This window comes from Festucalex cinctus, chromosome 7, assembly GCF_051991245.1.
Source record: "Festucalex cinctus isolate MCC-2025b chromosome 7, RoL_Fcin_1.0, whole genome shotgun sequence".
Lineage (NCBI taxonomy): Eukaryota > Metazoa > Chordata > Actinopteri > Syngnathiformes > Syngnathidae > Festucalex > Festucalex cinctus.
The window spans coordinates 20,107,814-20,129,872 of NC_135417.1; the positions used below are offsets into that span (position 1 = coordinate 20,107,814).

The 22,059-nt window shown below is 38.2% G+C and overlaps 1 protein-coding gene across 4 annotated transcripts in view; it reads left to right on the forward strand.

Moving 5' to 3' along the window:
* LOC144022569 (uncharacterized) overlaps positions 1-22,059 on the forward strand; it is a 29,166-nt gene that overhangs the window by 4,101 nt on the left and 3,006 nt on the right. For all 4 annotated transcript variants that reach the window (XM_077527480.1, XM_077527477.1, XM_077527478.1 and 1 more), the window contains exons 6-10: positions 2,560-2,676; positions 4,545-4,619; positions 20,147-20,282; positions 21,755-21,837; positions 21,952-22,048. In XM_077527480.1, coding sequence (XP_077383606.1) covers positions 2,560-2,676; positions 4,545-4,619; positions 20,147-20,282; positions 21,755-21,837; positions 21,952-22,048 — 508 coding nt within the window. The remainder of the gene's footprint in view (positions 1-2,559; positions 2,677-4,544; positions 4,620-20,146; positions 20,283-21,754; positions 21,838-21,951; positions 22,049-22,059) is intronic.

The following is a 22,059-nucleotide window of genomic DNA, read 5'->3' on the forward strand; positions in this document are numbered from 1 at the left end:
ATTCAAAATCGTCCCTGCACTTATACTGTATAGGCCGCCCGCCCACATGGGAGAATGTGTGGCCTGATGGCCTTAACTAGTTTTACTGGATACGTATGTCAGAATGCAAACAGATAGAAAGGCCTAAAAAGTAATTTTAATATATAAGTCGCAGAACCAGCCAAATTATGAAAAATATGTGCCTTATATTCTGAAAATTATGGTACATATTCAAGTATAAGTGACTAATAAAGAGTTTTGACGGTGTAGGTAGGAGTGACTGATACGACACCACTAGCATCCGTCCATCCATTTTCTGAACCGCTTGCTCCTCACTTCCCTATCTAATGCTGTTTGGAGCGAGGTACTAAATCTTGCGGTCTTTTCCATCAGACTTCGTTTGTTGATCTTTAAATCTGTCTATGGATTGAGCACCAAACAGTAGTCAGCACTCTAGTTTACCTTATTTGTCCCACCAAACAATCCATTTCCGATGCAAGCAATCCATTTTCCAGGATTTAGTATCTCAAGGGGTTTGAGGACACCCTACCAGAACCTTTGACAAAGTGATTCTTGTGAAATCTGACACCAAATGGGACACACTGAGCTTCATAGATTAGTGTACCGGTATTGTAGCTAGGACAGAGGTAACTACCCGAGATAAGATACTGCATCTCATGTACATGTAATAATTATGTTCCTTGTCCTGGTATGTTTGTTTATTTGATACCTTAAGTACAACAATATAAAATGCAACATGAAATGTTACTGATAATTGTACCTTTTGTTTCGTTTATTAATATTTGGATGTCATGTCTTTTAATCTTTCCTCACAAGCTACATATTTATCTTGCACTCTTAAGTGGTGGTTATCTTGAACCTGTTGAAAGAATTATTCAATGAAATATTATGATCCTTTTTCATCTTTTCATTTATTGCTGTCGGTTGGAATCTTCACATCTGTAAAACCCAACCTGCCCGTCTTAAACACATAAAAGATATGAGTAATCTTTACTCCATGTACTGTCATGAAGTGTGGAGCGAGTGGATAAGGGGAGATGGCAGAGAAACATGACGGGAAGAGGACTGAGAATAACTTTATTGACCACAAAGATAGTCACGGACATGATGGGCTGGAACGTGAGCAGACTGGTTGCCATGACTGTACTGAACGTGGACAGACTGGGCATGATGTGGACTGACTTGGCAGAACGTGGACAGACTTGGCTGGACTGACTTGGCAGAACATGGTCAGACGTGGAGACTTGAGTTGACGTGGAGACATGGCGAAACCTGACTAGATGTGGAGAAACTTGACTAGACGTGGCAAAACCTGACTCAACAGCAACACAGCACACCACACCAGGATAAGACACGACATCCTCACTCATATACCATCATACTTATACCATCCTCACTTCCTCTATTACTGTGTGGTACGCTGGAGCCACTGCTAAGGACAGACACCGGCTGAAGCGTGTTGTTCGCTCTGCTGAGGTGCCGATTGGTTGCAACCTCCCATCACTTCAAGACTTGTACGCCTCCAGGACTGTGAGGCGTGCAGGTCGGATCACAGCTGACCCCTCTCACCCTGCACACGGTCTCTTTCAATCACTTCCTTCATCTACGGTCCATTAGGACCAGAACCTCACGCCATAAGAACAGTTTCTTCCCCTCTGCAGTAGGACTTTTAAATGCAATTGAATCAACCTGCTACATTATAATTTCCCCCCTAACTGTTACTTAGTCACTATATTATGCTCTTATTATGAAATATGTGCTGGTTTTGCACTGTTTCCTCACCTTTTTATATTTTACATTATTTACATAAACATTTATTGTCTGTGCAATCATATATTAATTATACATTTTATAAATTGATGTTAGCTAATGTAACGAGGTAATTAGATTAGTTTATTTTATACTACTGTTCAGCCCTCCTTTTTTAACCTAAATGTTGTGTTGTCTTTTTGATGCTTGTCTGCCCCATGTATGCACCAGTCACCGAGACAAATTCCTAGTAAGGTGAAATTTAATCTCTTACATGGCAATAAATTCTATTCTGATTCTGACAATGCTACCACGACGCCTGAACAAACCCCACTGACTAAATACAACACTAACAATGCACTAACAAGACACACCTGGGAAACACAGCAGGCAGAAGGCACTAATTAGGTCACACATACTGGGAAGGGATGACACACACAGGTGGACAAGGTTAACGTTAAGGAGACACGGGGAGAACTCAGGACAAAACACTACAAACACCTAAAACCAAACAAAACCTAACCACATGGAACCAAAACACGACATGTACAGCACTATGTTGTTTGCACCACTGGTTGTCTTCAAGTGCTCTGTGAATAAAGTTGAGTTACATGAAATAAATTAATAAAAAAAATATACATTCTACATTGGGAGTGACCAATAGACCAATTTGTGATAAAAAGGAAAATAAATGCCATATTTGGGCGTACCAGGTTGCTACTAGCTAGTGAGCATATTTTTATCCACATATATACTAACGCCCAATTCAGACATCCTCCTACTAACTGTATGAGGTGTATTGTCTTCCAGTATGGTGGATGATCTGCATCGTCTGTTGCTGGCTGCTGGGATCGCAATGCCTTTGATATTGGTTGGCTCGGAGATCGGCACACTCAACAGCAGGTTCTACAGTCACATACATAATGTGTAAGTTTCAAGAAAGAAATTATTTGCATATAGATAACATGTAATATTGCAAAACTATAGTTAAAGGGATACTTGACTTATTGAACAATTTTCAGCAATGAAAAGTTCATATTTTGTCCAGAATGAATTTGATAACTTCATTATTTTTCATGTGCAATTTATACCTTTAAAAACATTTTTTTTTCTCTTGCTGTTGACTGATGATGACCTCACCTGTGCTGAGAAAGCTCACCTGTTTTCTGGGGGTTGGTCAGCAAAGTAAGCCACGATTGGTCGTTACCTACTTCCTCAGCACAGGTGATGTCATCATCAGTCGACAGCAAGTAGAAAAAAAATACTTTTTAAAGGTATTAATTGTACATGAAAATTAATGAAGTTACGACTTTATAGACTTATTATATTTTTTACTGCTGAAAATGGCTCGAGTCAAGTATCCCTTAAGTATGTCATATTTGTCCATTTGCAGTACCTTGTGAAACACTTTGCCTCATTTCAAGCTTCAAACATAAATATAAAAAAAATGGATAATTTTTGTGAAGAAGCAACACCAAGTGAGACACAATTGTGAAGTGGAACAAAATGTATATAATATGATATTTTTGAACACACAAAAATATTTAAGCTGACTTCAAATTTAGTAGAAGCACCTTTTGCTGCGATTACATCTGCAAGTGTTTTGGGGTATGTGTCTATTAGTTTTGCACATTTAGAGGCAGAACAGCTCCAGCTCTGGTGGTTGAGAGCGTTTTTGAACAGCGGTTTTCATATATTTCCACAAATTTTAAATTTGATTCTGGTCTGGACTTTGACTTGGCCATTCTAACAACTAGAGATGTTTACTTTTGAACCATTACAATTGTAGATTTTGCATTATGTTTATGATCATTGTATTTGATCCAGTCCGTTCCAGTCTGAGCTTTTTGAAGACTCCGATAGGTCGTCTTAAAAAATTGCTCCGTATTTAGCTCCATCCATCTTGCCATCAACTATTTTTCTATCCCTGCTGAAGAAAAGCAGCCACAGGTCGTAATGGACAGTGGAAATTTCCACACTGGGTCACATACCTTTGAATATTTTTATATTTGTCACGTTTGTCTGATAGTTACATTCCTTTGGTGACTAACATGCATGTGTGACAGTGTGATCTCACTAATATATTTCTTTAGACACACGCATGTGGGATATACGTGTTGCTTGATGTGGGACCACTCACAGAAACACAGACTTTTTGTCCACTCAAAAACATTGTTTTGTCTGACTATATTCCAAATGATTATCACAATACGAACCACAGAGAGAGTATTTGAAACGCCACTGTGGATCCAGCATCTTCACAACATCTGGAAGACAGCATTTTCCACCTCCACATGCCAATAACCAGAAGCTTTGCACGGCCATTGTAAAGGAAATGAACAACATTCTGCAGGCTACAATCACGAAGCTGATTAACTCTATGTGTATGTGAAGGACATGTATTGGACTGTGTGGTTGCATCATGACAGGTTTTCTGACCAATGGACTTCCCTGATAGAATAAAATTGCATTTTTAGAGTAGAGAGAGGTGGATAGATTATTTTGGCAAAGGCAAATGGCTCACTAGCATGATTTTAACAGGTGTTTGACGACATTTGAGTGAAATAGACGTTTTGTGTGCATTGAAAAATGTATTTGATCTTTGAATTCAGGAATGAATCTCTGGAAAAATTAGCAAAAAAAAAAGTCTTGTGTTTATATTTTTGTTTCATGTAACTAGGGGAACTCTGCACCTAAGATTTAGAATTAAAGTTGAAACATCCAGTTTCAACTTTTGCAGGTTATCATGACCTGGATGATATAATGTATATAATGTGTCCCCTCTTTGTTGTCAGGCAAGTGACAGACCTGGTGTTGATTGATCCTATCCCAGAGGACATTTTTGAAGAGGAGCTGTGGAAAGACTACTGGTGAGTTTATATAGTATACCACGTAAATGTACATTTTCGGTATACATCGAGCGGTTAAAGAGAAAACTATGAAGGGTTGTGGGAAAAGCGATTTTAAGTGAAGATTGAAAAAAGAAGAGTTGGCAAAAATAGGGGAAGGAGCTGAAGGTCAATCAGCAGTTTTGAAGGGCAGAAAGGAGTAGATAAAAAGTGAGAGGCAGGGTTGAACAGAAAAAAAGCTATATCAAGAAAGAGGATTAGGGATAGGGTAGCTAGCTTTTCTTGAATCAAGTTCCACACTCTTCCTTTATTGGCCTTTGTGGTGAGAATAGTTGATTATCTTTGCTGGCCGGGAATCATTAGCTTGATTAAGTGGAGACAAAAGAAAGTAATTTGCTGGTCTCAATCTTTTCGCGTGAAACAGATGAGTGGAGAGCGAGAGCTGTGATGTGGTTAAGACAGACTATTAATGCATCATAAAACTACTTTAATCCTGCATATGGATATTACTGTACTACTTCATGTCAATTGGCTTGTCTTGGTTGTGGTTGTCAGTGTCACATATTTATCTCATTAAGCAGTTACTGGCGGCATTGGCTTTTGTTATTAATAGCGCTGAGCTCTAGGTGTTTTTTTTTTTTTTTTTTTTTTTTAAATGAATGTTATTTAAGATTGTTTAAAAATAATGGAAGGATCTTTACAAGTGCTGTACAGTATATCATTCTATTTAGTCTTATGTAACGTGGATATGAAATGCATATTCTGGTACTCATTGATTTATCCACAGACCTTGCAAAGTCAATTAAATACAGTTAATAACATGTAATATACTATTCAGGTTAAAAATAAAGCTGTAAAACGATTACATTTTTTAATCAGATTAATCACATCTTAGAATTTCGATTAATCACGATTAATCGCTTAGGCTTTATATATATATATATATATATATATATATATATATATATATATATATATATATATATATTAGGGGTGTCACGATTCGCCAACTCCACGATTCGATTTAAATTTCGATTTTGGGGTCACGATTAGATTTTTTTTTCGATTTTTTTTTTTTTTTTTTTTTTCCCGCTCCCCCACTTTATAACACAGAGGCATATGCTTCTGTAGGCTAAGGCTAGTCTATGATCATTGGTTCTATTCATTGTACAGTAAATCTTATTTCAAAAGATCGGCTACATATAGGTGATGCAATTTCCATATTATTTTTGTGTAAATTTATGTAATATATGATAATTGACATTAGGCAGGAATGATCAAATTCAAAGAATTTATTTACAATATAAAGTTAACCGTCTTGTTCTTACTGAAGTGTAAAATAAAAAATAAAAAAACAAAAAGTCACAGTGGGTGCCTGCCATCTATTGACTGTTTTTGGTTACAACAGTGTGCTGTGCGTTCCTCTTAAAATAATGTGCAATGTGCAACAACAACAAAAAATATATTGTATCCAAAGTCATGGAACAAATACAGCCTGAACAAACTATATCCCAACAGTTACAGTTGCTGGGCATACTGTAGCGTGGTTCAAGTACACTAATTAAATGTTTGAATCCAGCGTTTTCCAAGGCTGCAGGTCTGCTGCTATAAATAGACCTATGGATCTGGCGTTTCGCGCGAGCTGAAGTGTGTGGAAGTTTCACTGTAAATGAGGATGAAATAGTTGGTTGGACCGTTGTTTTCCCACTTCTAGTTGAATTTGATAAATCTAAATCTTTGTGATGCCTGCGTAAATGTCCCGTCATGTTTGTCGTGTTTCCCGTTGTTATAGGCTGGCGGCTCGGGCCCGCCGCCGGCTCCGCTCCCCTAGTATGTATGTGTGTGTTTGTGTCGGCTGGTGCCCGTATAATGGTACTTCAGTTTGAATGCGCCAGCGCGACACTCTGATTGGAGGACTGTGCCAGCGCGACACTCCGATTGGACGACTGTGCCAGCGCGACACTCCGATTGGACGACTGTGCCAGCGCGACGCTATTGTGTATCCGTGTATTATACCCCTATTGGTCCGTTCTGTCAGTTCTGTCAAATGCGGTTATTATTTGTTCACCTTCCACTTTCACTCCCTTGTCAAACCCCTGCCTGAAATTTCAATTAAAACTACTCAGATGTTAAAGTCGACCCGTGTTTATCTACTCTATATTTTCTGTTATTGTGTTACTTCCCTTCCCCTTGACGAGCCGGGCGTAACACCGTGGCCGAGTACAGTACGCGCACATAGCATATCTTGCAACTGTGGTCTTTTTATCGACAACGTGAACGTTGTCGACATAACTCACCGGGAACGCAAAATGTTTCCAAACTGGTGACGAGAGAAGCGGGAGCGGCTTGAAGCACCATTGCTGTGTCTGTCCGCGCTTGCCATCATGACTGCAGGAGAAGTCAGCTAACAAGTGCCGTTAGCTAGTAGCTGAATGGCTGCGTCTCATTTGCTTTCCTGGGAGGTGGCGGTGGCGGCGGTGGCGGCGGGCGCGGCGGGCGCGGCGGGCGCGGGGGGGGGGGCATCGAATCGTGTGTCCTCTCTTCTATTTCGATGCTCGAAATCGTGACGTAATTTCGATCGATTTCGATAAAAAATCGAAATCGTGACACCCTTAATATATATATATATATATATATATATAAAATAAATGCCCGCCAAATTTAAAGAGCACCTGTTGTGTGTTAATTCTTTCAACATTTTTTTTTTTTCTTCTTAAAGAGAGAGCTCAGAATTGTTCATTCGGCAGTCTTATCGATTCAACATCTTATCATTGCTCTCTCTTTTTTTTTTTTTTTGTGAGTGTGTTTGCGAGTGTGTGTGCGTGCATGTGAACACAACTAAAATTATACTCATTAATTCACCCAAAACCTAATAAAAATCCCATTACCCTTCACCGGATACTTCAGAGTCTCGCCAGAGTCGTGAAGTTCAGAAGGTCAGAAGACCAGAGGAAAGGTCAAAGAAAAGAAAGATAAATCAAAGTGAAATCCAGCACCAACTAAACACCACCTCCCATCCACATGGTTACAAAACCAGTGTTATGCCAACCCCAGAAACCTCTAAATTCCAACAAATTAAGGAGATCTCAAGAGACCACAGGAAAAACTAAAGAGAGGAAGGAGGGAAGGATAGATAAAGCAGAGTGAGATCCACAGACACCAGCATCCACTTATTCAACAAGCAGTGGGAGGGAGAGGCGAATTCTGTTTGAATTTCAGTAGATGCTGGTGTGATGGATCTGGCATGCATAAGGACCGCCACCAAAGAGGGGAACTATCGACCGCGGCCCAGCAAAGCGAGCACAGCCCCCCCCGGAATCCCCCAAGCCGCGGCAGCACCAAGGCACAACCCCCCACGGCCCCCGCAAAAGTTCAGTGGGATTTATATCAGTTGGGGTGTTGTCATTGGTGATTTACAAGTCCTTTAAATTAAATGCTCTACAAAGACAAGATACTTAATGTTCAAATGATGAACTTTATTTTATTATATATATTTTTTTGCAATTATTCACTTATTTTGAATTCAATGCTGGGGCATGGTCAAACAGCATTTACCACAGTGTTACATCACCATTCCTTTAACAACAGTCAACAAGTGTTTGGGAACTCAGGATTGATGAGGTGGAATTCTTTACCATTCTTGCATGGCGTGAAACCTCAGTTGCTCAACAGTCCAACGTCTCCGTTGTTAATAAATCTTTAAGAAAAAAAGGATTTGGGTCACTGTTCCAATACTTTTGGAGGACAGTATACCTCACCGGCATTTATGTGCCTTGTGTGCAGAATATGCATGACCCAAGTCGGATAAATAAGTATCCCTGCAAATGGCTTACTTAAATGTGACTAAACGTGGAGCAGTAACATTTATAAGATGTATGTGTCCAATTATGTTTTGATTAATGTGCATTCATCGACATGAATAGTACATGATGGTCTCGCCAGAATCCAATTACTGTATAGGGAGGGCAATGTTTGAAGGAAATAAAGCGAAGACTTTATTTACTCAGACATTTCATCATTACTGTCCGATTTGCACGGTGGAGTAAAAATAGAAACAAGAGTGGGATAAGCAGTAAAAAGATATCAAAGTAATGCAGTACAGATCTTTGCGTCACAACATTACTGTGCGATTGGCCTGGCATCAGCCAGCTTTATTTAATTCCTTGCTTTGTCTGTATAGCTCAGTGAAGTCTTCATGTGGGTGTATGTCTTTTCATACAACGTTTTATTAGTTGTTTGTTGTTATCCGTTTACAAGATGGCATGCAATAGGGTGCAGGGCAGGCCTGAATCTGTGGAGACCAAATCAGCTCTGGAGCACTGGAGGATTTACACATCAAAGCTCTGTTCATTAACCGAGGCTCACTCACAAAATTAGTTCTGTTGCGTCCTACAAAATGAATCGCTGCCATCTCCCAGGAATGGTATTGTGTGTGGGAGTGCATTCGTGTGGGTTCACTTATGTGGCCTTATAATGGGCCGGCGTTCTTATGTAGAGAGTTTTTCTCAGCATGTTTTTCATTTCCTCCCGGACATGGATAATGCTTCTTGATGAGAAATAAGGCAGTGGATCTAGCATCAAAGATTAGCGCAAATTCTAGTCTCTGTCTGGACAAATTGCATTGAAGACACTGAGTGATTGATTTGAGTTTTGATTTAGCTGCAGATGCCATCATAGGATTGACACTTGTAATATGCCTCATGGGGAGCAACAAGCAACATGAAGTTACCTGCCGGTATGTTAAATGAGGATATGCAGCTGTCTCTAATGTTGGATATGCTTGTGAAAGGCTCCTTATTTTCTGAAGTCAAGCCTGAAGGGGATGTATTACGCAACTCCCAACTTTTTAGTTGCTTGTACACAAATTTTTTTAGTTACTGGGGTGCCTGTCCATCCATCACTTGTGAAATTACATAATCAAATAATTTAAAGGGACAGTGGCTAGAGTTTAGTGTCATTTTGTGGTGAATTAATAATTTGTTTTAAAAGACCTACTATTAATTTAATAATATGAAAAAAAAAGTTATATCACATTAACGTAATTTTCTTAATATAATCGTAGGTGTAGAATTCGCTAATTATATTGCATAGGTTGCGCCACGCCTTACAGGAGGCTGACATGTTTCGCCGCCATCCTTCTGCTACGGATACCCAAAGAAGAAGAATTCCGTCAATGTAGTAATTGACCTGGATATGGCACGCCCCTCCCCACCCACATTGTGCGGACAAGAAGCTGGCTCCGACATTGTCCGGGCAAGATGAGCGAAACGGCAGGCGCTCTATGGCAAAGTTGTCAGGACTTCCTTGTATTTCTCGGTCAGGTATTTCAGGACGCCGATATTTCTCTTCGACGCAAGCAAAGGGGGCTTTAAATTTTTTAGTGAAGGGTATCCTCACTCCCTTACCATGCAATTTTGCCCCAAAACAAAAGGAAGTACGCATCACTATCTGCTGCTGCAGATGTAAGGAAAAGACCTAGTCCCCTCACTCACTTCGACTGATTATTGGCAAAACCGAAGTTTTTGTACATTATTCCTGTCAAGCAGAGTAAGAATTAATTTTTATTACCTCAGAGTTTCAATGTTTTGTTGGAATTTATAGTAAATAGTAAGTTAACAAACATGTGGATGGTTAGCTACCCGGAGCCATCCTTAGCCTTTGGCTAAAAACAACAAGAGAGAACATTACCTTTGTGTAGACGTAATAGTTTCTGGTCATTTAGGAGGGATTCGACTGGTCGTGTGTGTGGTCTTCCACCAAGTGTGATCCATTTTTCATAGTTGTTTGAGGGTTTAGGGAAGGGAATAAACCGGACAGTGTCTCTCTTACACAAGCCGTGACTACAGCGTTTAACCATTTCATTGATTTTTTTTTCTTGGCTTTGCACAACCACGCAATGCATTACCGGAAATGGGATAGCTTTTGTTTGTCCACAGCAAAACGCACGTGCCGTCGCAAACATGACGTCTTGTGTATTCATTGGTTTACTAGTTCATGCGGGCGTGGTTTACGGTAAGGTCAATTTGTGGTGGGCCTGCCAAATGCGGTGCACGTGCTTCGAACTTAGGCTTTTGCATTCTATTAGTTCACCACCAGATGGCACTAACCTCGACACACTGTCCCTTTACCTGTGACTTGGCATCTAGGCAGGACAAAGATCTGACATTTTAAAGCGACAAACGATCTATGTGGAAATAGTTAAATGCTAAATGTCTGTCCATGTCTTAATGGGTAGTCCAGAATGTCTTGTTTCAGAGAGAAGATGAAGTGCGTGTTTCTTTAAAGGGTTTCTATCATAAGAAATATTTTTTGTAACTGCAAATCATGCAAAGCTTTTTGCTTAATCTCTTCGTTAAATCTCTTGGCTCGCAAAGTGTTCTCTGTGTACAAATGCAGTAAAAGTAATTATGCTGTTCAGACTCTCAAGATTGGCCATTATTAAAAAAATACTACTGCTGGAATTAGACAAATGCTGTCAAAGTGCATTGTAAATGGTAGTTAAGGAATTACATTGATAATTCTGTAATTTTGTCTGTGGAAGAATTCATTTAGCATTCAGGCGTGTCTCCTTTCTACCAAGTGTGTGTGGACCACAAAACTAATTTACCCCATGGGGAATATATTTGCTCAGAGAGCAGAGACAATGGGAAACGCTGCAGTCTGATGAGATGGTCCTTACAAATTAATGAATGCTGATTGATTGGAAAATTCTTCAAATTTAATGTACCATAATTGCGTTGAGTGAAACTCACAAGAGCATCACTTGGGCTTCTTTTTTTAGTCTCTTCAACTCTGTTTAGTTTTCTCTTTTCATTTTTATCCCCTTGAAGCATTTCAGTTTTTGGAGGAGTCCATATATGTCCGTGCACGCACACACAGACACAAAATGACAAAATATATGCTGTTTGTTTTCCCCCTCAAAAAATGCCATTCAAATCGTCATTTCAAGTTCATCAAAACAGTAGATGTCACTAGTTTTCTCAACAAGCGGATCTTTTCCCTGCAAGTGACTTTTCACTGATTATTAGGTATTAAACAGCAAACAAAGTGATTACAGGTATTCCAAGAAGGACCTGTCAACTGGCCATAAATAGCATGTTATTTAGCAAAAGTACATTCTCTCCTTGCTCGTTACTTAAAGGCCCTGTATAAAATGTGAATTCAGAGTTTTGTTTCTAAATTAATTATACATTTTCAGATAATTTCTGAAAACATGCAAACACTTAGAATTGTGTACTTTACAATTGCGGATATACAATACAGGGTGTTCATGAAGTCTGGGTATGTAGTTAAAAAATAAAAATAAAATAATCCAATACTTTTTAATTTAAAAAAAAAATCGTATATATATATATATATATATATATATATATATATATATATATATATATATATATATATATATGTATATATATATATATATATATATGTATATATATGTATATATATGTATATATATATATATATGTATATATATATATATATATATGTATATATATATATATATGTATATATATATATATATATATATATATATATATATGTATATATGTATATGTATATATATATATATATATATATATATATATATATATATATATATATATATATATATATATATATATATATATATATATATGTATATATATATATATAATAAAATTGTAATGTTGATAAATAATATTTTCATGATTCCCTTTATTTTTAGTGCATAATTTGATGTCCTTTGCAAAATTTGGGAGAACTCGATGGAATTGGTTGAAGGTTAAATTCTTCCGCAATTTTGTGATAAGTCCATCAGTCTTATCGCCAACTTAAGAGTACCAAATGGATTTGTTCTTCTTTAGATAGAGCCATCTTCATTCTAGGGAGGATCAATAAAATAGAGAAATCCCCTATGTATCCAAACTTTGTGGCCCCCCTATATCGTTGGAAGCATTATTATGCATTAGCCTCTGAATGTGACGATGCTTCCAATCCAATGTTAATATATCATCCAAAATATTGCGAGTTCTGTTTTAATATTTTCAGACTGTCATTATGACATGTCTACACATGTACTCATACATTTTGGTGATTACATTTTTGGACATAAAGTGACAATGTTTTGTGGGGCAACTGGATGAGCCAACGTTACGACGTAAATAGAATTTAAAAAAGTCGTGAGTTTTGTCACAATGTTTTCAGGCTATGATTAGCACGTCTCCTTGTGTCAACATAAATTTAGGTGAGAATCCATCACGGTTTTCGTGTACAGTATATTCCTTCATAATGGACCGGTTGCACAACTCTCCAGTGGACGGGTGGACTGCGCTCACAAGTCAGTTCCACAATGAATGTATTTTTTTTTCTGTTGAATAAAAAATATGAAACCTAAGATGAGAAGGTCAGGAGGAGTGCCATCTAAATTATGGCAATACTTGATGACTCCAATCTCAATCAACAGAAGCAGATGTATCAGGAAATTCAAATAATTATAATCAGAACCACACAAAATTTAACAATTGCAGTTAGCATGTTTAATAAAAGGTGGACTGTTTGCCACATGCATTTGTATTTACACCAGTTAAACATCTATAATAATAAATATTGATGCTTGATGAATCACTTGGTTGTGGAGCAAGAAGGACACCTTATGCTCATTTAAGGTATTACACATCTGTCATAGCTGTGGAATATTTTTTCATCCTCGCTCCTACTGTGTTCTCAGCCATGTGTTATCATCCATTTCACAGATTTTAAGTTATATTTTTAGACTATAATTGCTTTTGCACATGGGACGAGGGTTGTTGGATGGCCCAGGCAATAGGGGGGGGGGGGGGTTTAGAGACAGCAGGTGAGTTGTCTTTTGGTAACTGTGCAGTGAAGCATTTTCCCTTTTTTTCCCTTTTTTTTTTTATATATGAAAGATCTTATTATTCATTCTTTTAATTAAAGCATTACCATTTGTTAACTACTTTCCAATACTATAAAATATTTTACTTAATTTTCTGACAGAAAATATTTGTATCCATTTGCATTGTTTGTGAAAATAAATTCAAGGATAACAGTGCTTTTAAAGTGCTTTCTTGACATCATAATATTCATAACTTAAACCCTCAAAATGGCCTTGTAAGTGGCATCACATTCTTAAATATATGCTTGAAGGAACACCTTTCCAGTTCACCTTTCTGTGTTTTCTTTATATAATTGACAATTATGACTGCTACTAAGCCCTGCATTGGCTGGTTACCATTTCGGGTTGTCTTGCCCAAGAGTCAGCTGGGATAGGTTCCAGCACACCCACAATCCTTGTGAGGATAAACGGTTCAAAGAATGAATGGATAGACTGTCTACTACCACCTGAATGTATCGTACAGCTCAGCCATTAAGTGTAGGTTTTGTGTCCACATATTAAAATGTCCTTCAGGCGTACATTGATTCCCTTTTCCTTCCAAAAGACTTTGCAATAATCACTTTAGTATCCCTCATGCATAATAGTAAGTTGATCCCATGTAATAGACTATGTTTAAATGTTCTCTACTCATTGTAATAGTTGGCAGAAGCTCGTGTAATAGTTCGTGTTTTTTGTGTGAGCAGGCTCTCAGGTAACAGAGGCCCTGCATATGAAATGAGATGGTAATGAGGACGGGGGAGGGGAGGCGGCGGAAGGGAGGCTTATCACTACGGGGCCAAATTCCGACAGTGAATTGCGCAGTTGTAACAAAAGTAACAGAGCGTCCATTCAGCCTGCACTAATCCAGATGGGAAAGTCAAACAGCAGAAAGTCCATGGCACAAACTCATTTCATCACTTTATTAATTTAGATATTGCCTCCCCAGTCCTGTTGGGTGGGGGGTGGGGGGGAAGCCCATCTAAAATGACCAACAACGGCAAGGCGTTTGGCTCAACATGGCTCCCCCATTTCGTCTCCTCACGTTATCTGTTTAATTCATCCCGCCAATCTTGGCTGTCTTTACCCACTAAATTTCCCTTTGACACGCATGCCTTGCTTCGCATAATCCTCACTCCAGGGCAGAATTAAAAATCGGAGGGAGGGTGGGGGGGAAAGGAAGAAATTGGACAGGTGGCTGGAGAATCCTTGAAATAAGGTTCAATGCCAGACCCTGGAATGATTGGAGCAGATTTGAACTGGGGGCTGAAAGAAGTTTTTCTTCCTTGTTATTTTTGGAATCAAGGGGTGAGAAAAGGGTGACAGGTGGAAAATGCTCAGCCACTTTAAACTCCCTTTAGAGTCAGGTCTAAATTGTACTGCCAGAATGACTTCAGGGAAAAACTGTGGCAAGGAAGATGGAAATGTCAAAGTGTCATTTTTACGGGGTCTGATTTAAAAAGTTTTCGACAGTGAAAGACTGGAAATTACAAAAGTCAACTTGTTTCATTTCTTGCTTGTAGTATTAATGAAATGATTTAGAGAGTTTGCTGTACCATGAATAGAACTGCTAAGCTGCCTTTGAAAAAAGTTACTGGCAGCTATTGAACGTCAGTTCTATATCAGTCCTATTTGATCCATCTGCATGCTCTTAAAAAAAAAAAAAAGTACAATTTTATTTTATACTTGTAATGTGTGTGCCTCTGATAAGGACATGCAATGGATGGATGAATGTTCAAATTTATGCACCTGTAGAATGTTGTTTATTGTGCTGTGTTCCTTTATTGTAAATACAATATAACTCCGCCTTCTTTTATTCAAACAATCTTTTCTGACAAGCTGGTTGACCTCTGATAGTTTTGTTTTTGTTCATTTTTATTTTTTTACTCGGAGTAAAGTGCCCCTTGTTACGCTATGTTGAAGATTGTAGATGATATGGACCCAAACTAAGGAGACAGATCAGATGACTGGAATGGGCAACTTAGGGTGATTTATTTACAACAGGGTAAGAAAACCAAAACTAGACTTGACGTGAACGAACAGGACTTGAAATAACTTGACTTGGCAGACAATACACCCAGCATGACCCACATAACACCATCAGTGCACCCACACCGACTGGACAAACACGACAGGCTAAATACACCAACATTAATGATCTAAGGAGACACACCTGGGGGAAAACACAAGTGGCTGAGGGCAGTGATTGGTCACACACTGGGAAGGGACGACACATTCAGGTGGACATGGTTTGACATAATGAGACAAGGGAAGAAACGAGGAACACATGACAAAAACGCCCAAAAAAACACCAAAAGAAAACAAAATCCCAACCCCACAGAACCAAAACATGACACCCCTAACTTAAAATTTTAGAGGTGCTGGAAGAAATTGATTTGCAAAGTAAATATTCACATTTCTCTCCTTTCTCACTATATTACTGATAAATGCTGGTCGAAAGTACAGTGTTTTTAAGTCACATTTTATCATGCATGTTTCAAGACAACATAAACCACAAGATACAGCAATGCAACATTTATGTTTAGAAATCATCAAAGATCATTGACTATGAAAAGGACCATCCAGGTTGTGGCAAACTTCAAGAGCCAGCATCTGTGATGATATGGGGGTTTGTAAGTGTGCATATCAAGGTACCATTAATGCTGAGAGGTCTTCCAAGCAACGTCTTTTTCAGTGGTGTCCCTGCTTATTTTAGCAAGACAATACCAAGCCACATTCTGGACATCTGACAAGAGCGTTGCTTCGAATAGTAAAAAGAGTGCGAGAACTAGACGGTCCTGCCAACAGTCCAGACCTCCCATTTGAATCTTTCTTGTTTGCTTGATCAGAAGCAAAAATGGGAAAGAATTCCACCTACAAGCTGCAAACTATTATTGAGAGTTGTTAAAAGGAACGGTGATGTAGCACAGTGGTAAAAATGGCACATCCCATTTACATGAATGGGACATTACAGGAATAAAAAAAAATAAAAAATAAAAAAATGCCCCAAAATTAATTTTAACGTCATGTCTTTGTAGTGTATTCAAATGAATATAGGTTGAAAGTTTTTGCAAATCACTTAAAAAAAAAAAAAATGTTTTTATGCCAGTTGTAGTGGAAACAAAGCACAGGGAAGCAGGTTGAGGAAGCACATGGCGGTCAAAATAACAAAAACAAAAAGGCAAACAAGGTACTCTAATCCCCAAAAACACAAAATCAACAAAGTCCAAGAACATAAATCACAGTAACAACTAAACAGGGAACACGTGGCAATGACATGGACATGATTTCAACAATGAACCGACAAGGACTGTAAAGCAGGGATCTAAATATACTTTGCATACTAACGAGACAACGAGAGACACCTTGGACAAGACGCATGTGGTTGAGGGAGCTGATTGGATGACACAAGGGACCGTGATGACAAACATAGGTGGACACAATAAAACTTGATGAGACAGATAAAGACACCAGGGACACAAGAAAAACATGACAGTTTTTTTGCTATGAGATTCTTGTAGCATTTCCATTTTTTTCCAAGGTTGCTGTTTATACAGGAATGCCTGTATAAACCTGTATAGCCCTCACATATGTTGATGAATTTTTCAGGACAACTTGAATTTATTCCATTCATGTCAAGAACAACATAAATAAATCCTTACTCCATAATGACCAATAATAATGATGATCCTATGAGTCTTGAAAATTCACTTTACACACAACAGGTTTTTCTTTTAAACATATCACCTACACCCCACATATACATGTACAATCATATTTACCTTGCAACTACTCATGCACATGCAGAAAGGTGCTATGTAGTGAGTACAATTGTTTCCACCTTCATAAATCAGGCACAGAATTGTTCAAAAGTTGGATGTGAAGTGTGGAAATTCTGGCCCAGTTCAGGAATAAGACCGGGACGACTGTCCCCTGGTGCTTGGTGGATGATCTACGGTGTGTTGGCAGCATTTAGGGGCAGGCTGTGCTGCTTGGCACGGCGTTGGCGACAGAGAGCGCGCGTGGCACTATTGACTGGGCTCCACCGGCTGAGACCAGCCAATTCAGAGCACCAGTGAGCTAAGACCGATTAGGTCTCCTGAGTTACAAAATTGCAGTGCTCTTCTTCTTTCATCACCCTTAAAAAGAGGATTTTTCATTCCCCAGGCAAATGCTTTTTTTTTTCCAACTGAAAAAGTTTTGCATCTCAGACTGAAAAACTCTTGTATGTACCGTGTGAATACTGCCTTCCCATCATAGAAACACTACCATGTCTCCTGTAATATTGCGCTAATCAATTGTATCTAGCTCATAAATGCAACGCCTCCAAAGTCTAATTAATTTTAACACTGGGAAACAACACATCATTCATTGGTACTGTATTTTTTTTTAGCGCTGCAACTAACAAATATGTTACCAATTGATTATCCTGTTGATTATTTTGATTAAACACAATAAACCAAATGCATGGTTCAACCTGATAACTGATTTTAACTGGTTAATAATAATAAAACCGCTTTCAGTAATTGCACTACACCCAAATAAACAAAACAACAACAAAAATGCACTGCACCAAAAAACAAAAACAAAAACAAAAAGCAAAAACAAGACAAAACAAAAATTTGGTTTAATTTGGTTTGAACTAGAAACAAATTCAGAATAAGCAGACGGAGCTTTATCAGCCTATTAAAAAATATTTAGAATATAAAAATGTATTGATTTAATTCTCCATATTAATGAAATGATGTGGACATTTTATATCATGATTATGAGGACCAAACTTACTAAAAAAAATTAAAAAAAATCACACACAAATACTATTTTGGAAAAAAATAATAATAATAAAAAAATAAAGTATAAACATCAGTCCAATATACTTTTTGACATTGGTTATTTGGTTGTTTAGACTTTACAAAGTGAATTTTCAAGCATGCAAGAAATGAGCTTAAGTTGACTACAGCATTTAATATTGAGAGTAATTAAAACATTAATTAATTAGTGGTTTTGCAGTTAATCTCATTTTACATGATAAACAATGCTTTTAAATAAATTTTAGTTAATGATTAGACACATGTGACATTCAATCAAAAGTGTACACGCACACACTAACCAAATACGGTTGGTTCCATTTTTACCAAAGTTCAATACAGTACTAGGAATATGATTTCCAGCCGTATTTTGAGCTGACAGTATTCACAAGGTTCAAACCCCTAAATTGAAGATGAATATATTTTTATTTTTTGGTCATCTCAAGCACTTGATCCTGCTTGAGGCCGATCTCTGCAACATAAGGGCTGAATCTGGGGTACCTTTAATTTTGGGATCATTTTGTGCGTGAGGTGAAAATAATTGCAAGCAGGCTCGTTTTCTCTTGTGGATCCAAGTACACCACAAAACCACATTTGGGATGAGGGGACGATCAAACTAGCCAATGGCATCTTTGCACAATCTCCCAGTCTGACCACACACCAGAAAAAGTCGCTAGATTTGTTATAAGATTTTTTTTTTTTTTTTTTTTTTTTTTTTTGAGGGTCTGAATACCCAAATGGCTAATTTGGCAACAGAGTGTCAAGGGGCTGCACACACATTTTCTTTTATTATAGTCATTATAATTCCTTCAGGAGGAATTCAATTGACACTCGTATATTTTTTGTAGCACACAGCACGGGGAACCAGCATGCACACATTCAGGAATGCAACGACAGATTCAGAGTGAAAGAGGGGCTCAAACAATGCTGCAGCACTTGAACTGGCAGTTGGAGATGATGCCTTGCTCAAGGGCACCTTGACAATAGCCCGCAAGGAGACTAGCATCTCGCTAGCAATTAGTTGTTTTGACTCTTTTGTCCGCGACATGACTTTGTCCGTCCGTCCGTCCGTCCATCCGTCCCACTTTTCCTCTTAAAGTTCCAAAACTCAAGTTTTTACAAATTAAATTTGTGATTACAGATGAGCTCCTGCCACCCTCATTATCCTAATTGTGGGAATGCTGAAAGCATCCCACATATGTTGTTCACATTTTTATTTTCATCACTTTTTTTTTCTCCCAAAAAACAACTCCCACATAATACTATTTACACCGTTCAAATTTCAACTTGCTTCAAAAATTCACACATTTTGGGGTATATATATCGTCTGATTCCACGTTACTTACAGTACTCGCACAATTTGACGTTAAATATCAACTTTTCCCCATTCATTTTCAATGGGACTGACACTGAACTTTTTCTAAGTCCCACTTTCCACGCCCACTCCCATACATATCATCATTATTATCATCATTGGCTCTGTGATACTGCTCAGTTCTTTTTATTCATTTATCTTTCAACTTCAATAAAACTTTGTAATTTTCACATAATCTATCTTTCAATTTACTTCATAAGCATTCCCACACAATTTCTCCAGAAATTGCACCTAGTCGAGTTGTGTTTATAATATTAATATTCTATAATTACCATTTGAAACTGTATTTTTATCTCTGTTTACCAGTAAACCGTAATATGTTTAGCCCATGTTACCAATGTTTAAAAAAACAAAAAATAAGTCATGGATTTTTTTTTTAAGCACTGACGCAAACAAAATACGTGTTGTGTAACACTAGCTGTTCAAATCCTGACATTTGTAGATTTTTATGAGCTTCATGCAAACACTTGAAGATTTTCTCCTTTTTGTTCAGGTATGGTAAGCTGCTACCGTCCCTTCAAGCCAAGCAGTTTTCAGCAGCTTCCGGGCTGAGCCGCTTGCTGATTATCCTGGGAGCCATTGAACCAACTATCAAAGAAAATGTCTCTGAGGAGATCATCCAGAGGCAGGTCAGGCTAATGCCCACTCTTCAATGCACGCCACAACACAAGCCACAGAAGCGCATTCCCCACAGGACACCATATTGATTATTCAAACTCGGGAAGAAAAGGCTGAAAATTAGATGACGAGGTGTTTTGGGAATGAATGTGAAACTGAATGCTGCGTATGTAGGAATGAATATGATACACAACCATGTCTTTGTCGCCTACCTCGATTGTTTTTGAGGTCTTCTTAGCCCTATTTTAGAGAATTGAGGGCAGGCAGGTGTTTGCATGCAATATATTCAGTGCTCCCATTCTGCCACAGGGTGGGGCTATTGCAAGACTGATCACTGCTTCTCCTCAGCCCCGCTGATGCAAGGAAGGGCCTTTTGTTTTCACGCGCTCAGAAAATGTGAAATTGGAACGACGACAATACCGGATGTCATTTTTAAAAGCACGAGAATTGAACATGTTCCTGGGGACGCCACTAGCCACAAATGCAATGTCTTCGGATATATTCTTATGTTTTATAGTCAGCCCGTGACGTGCTGTACCGTTTGTAAGGCAGTGGCAGTCAATAAACAGTCTTTGCTGGGTATGGCAGATTAGGTTTTATGCATGGGAAGGTTCATATTTTCAACTTGTTTCGAGTCAGATTTGCTGCGTTTCAGAAACAAAAGCAGTGACATTTCTGCATTAATGAGGTCCTAAAGGCAATGCTTTTTGGTGTTGAACAGTCACAATCTTCAGACCCTATTAACAATTACTGTATGTTGTGTATAGACTCACTGGCCACATTATTTACATCTGCCACGCAATATAATGCACAAGATAATGACACATCACATTTTTAACATTTTTAAATTAACGACTGTCAGTCATTCAGTGTCATTATTAAATCCTATTCGATAATTACAGTTGTACCTGTTTTAATTTTAATTTAATCCTCCTGATTCACACACAAGTTTAGATTAGATTCAGTGAAAATAACGTGACATTTGCGAAATCCTAACACAATGCCACATGATCAACATTTTCATCCACCGTCTTTCTGACGCAATGGCGTCTGCTCGTGGGTGAAACTGAGCAGTTTGTTTGGTCTCCTTGTTGCCTGCTGCCAGCCTCCCACCTACAATTTGATGGCAGTTGCGATGCGGGACCGATTTCAGCTTTTCAAGTATTACAGTTGTTGCCAAGGAGATAAGGACATCATTGTGCTTGAATTTTTCCAAGGACGAAGAAAAGGTTTTGTAGACAAGCCGGTGAAGGTTATAATGTGCACATAAGCTCGCCAAACTCAGTCGAGCATGCAGTTCATATCTCAAGGGCATGTTCTGTAACCACTGTTCTGTTCTGTTCTGTAACTGAACTGGACCAGTTGTTTGCTGCTACGTTATTATCACTAATCTGATTGCATTGCATTTTTTTTTTTGGTGCTTTCTAATTTATAACTTAAACATGTTCTGCCATTTTCATTTTTTTTTTTCTGCCTTCACTAGAAATACCTTTTAAGTAATCCTGCGCACCAGAGTAGTGCTGTGGATGAACATTACTTTCTGAATGAAAGTGCAGCTCAAGTAAGGTAAGATTTGTGAGAAAGACATTTCCTATTTTGTCAAGGTAAGATGAGTTTTAAAAAAATGAACATAAATAATTTTTTTTTTTTATTTAAAAAAAATGTTATTTGTTTTTAAAGGGACATTACACGATATAAGCCCCTCTCAAGCAGGACTTCAGTAAGCGTGATCACCGGGGATTCCTTTGATCACCAAATCCCAACTCACCTCAACCAAGTGAGTCTGTT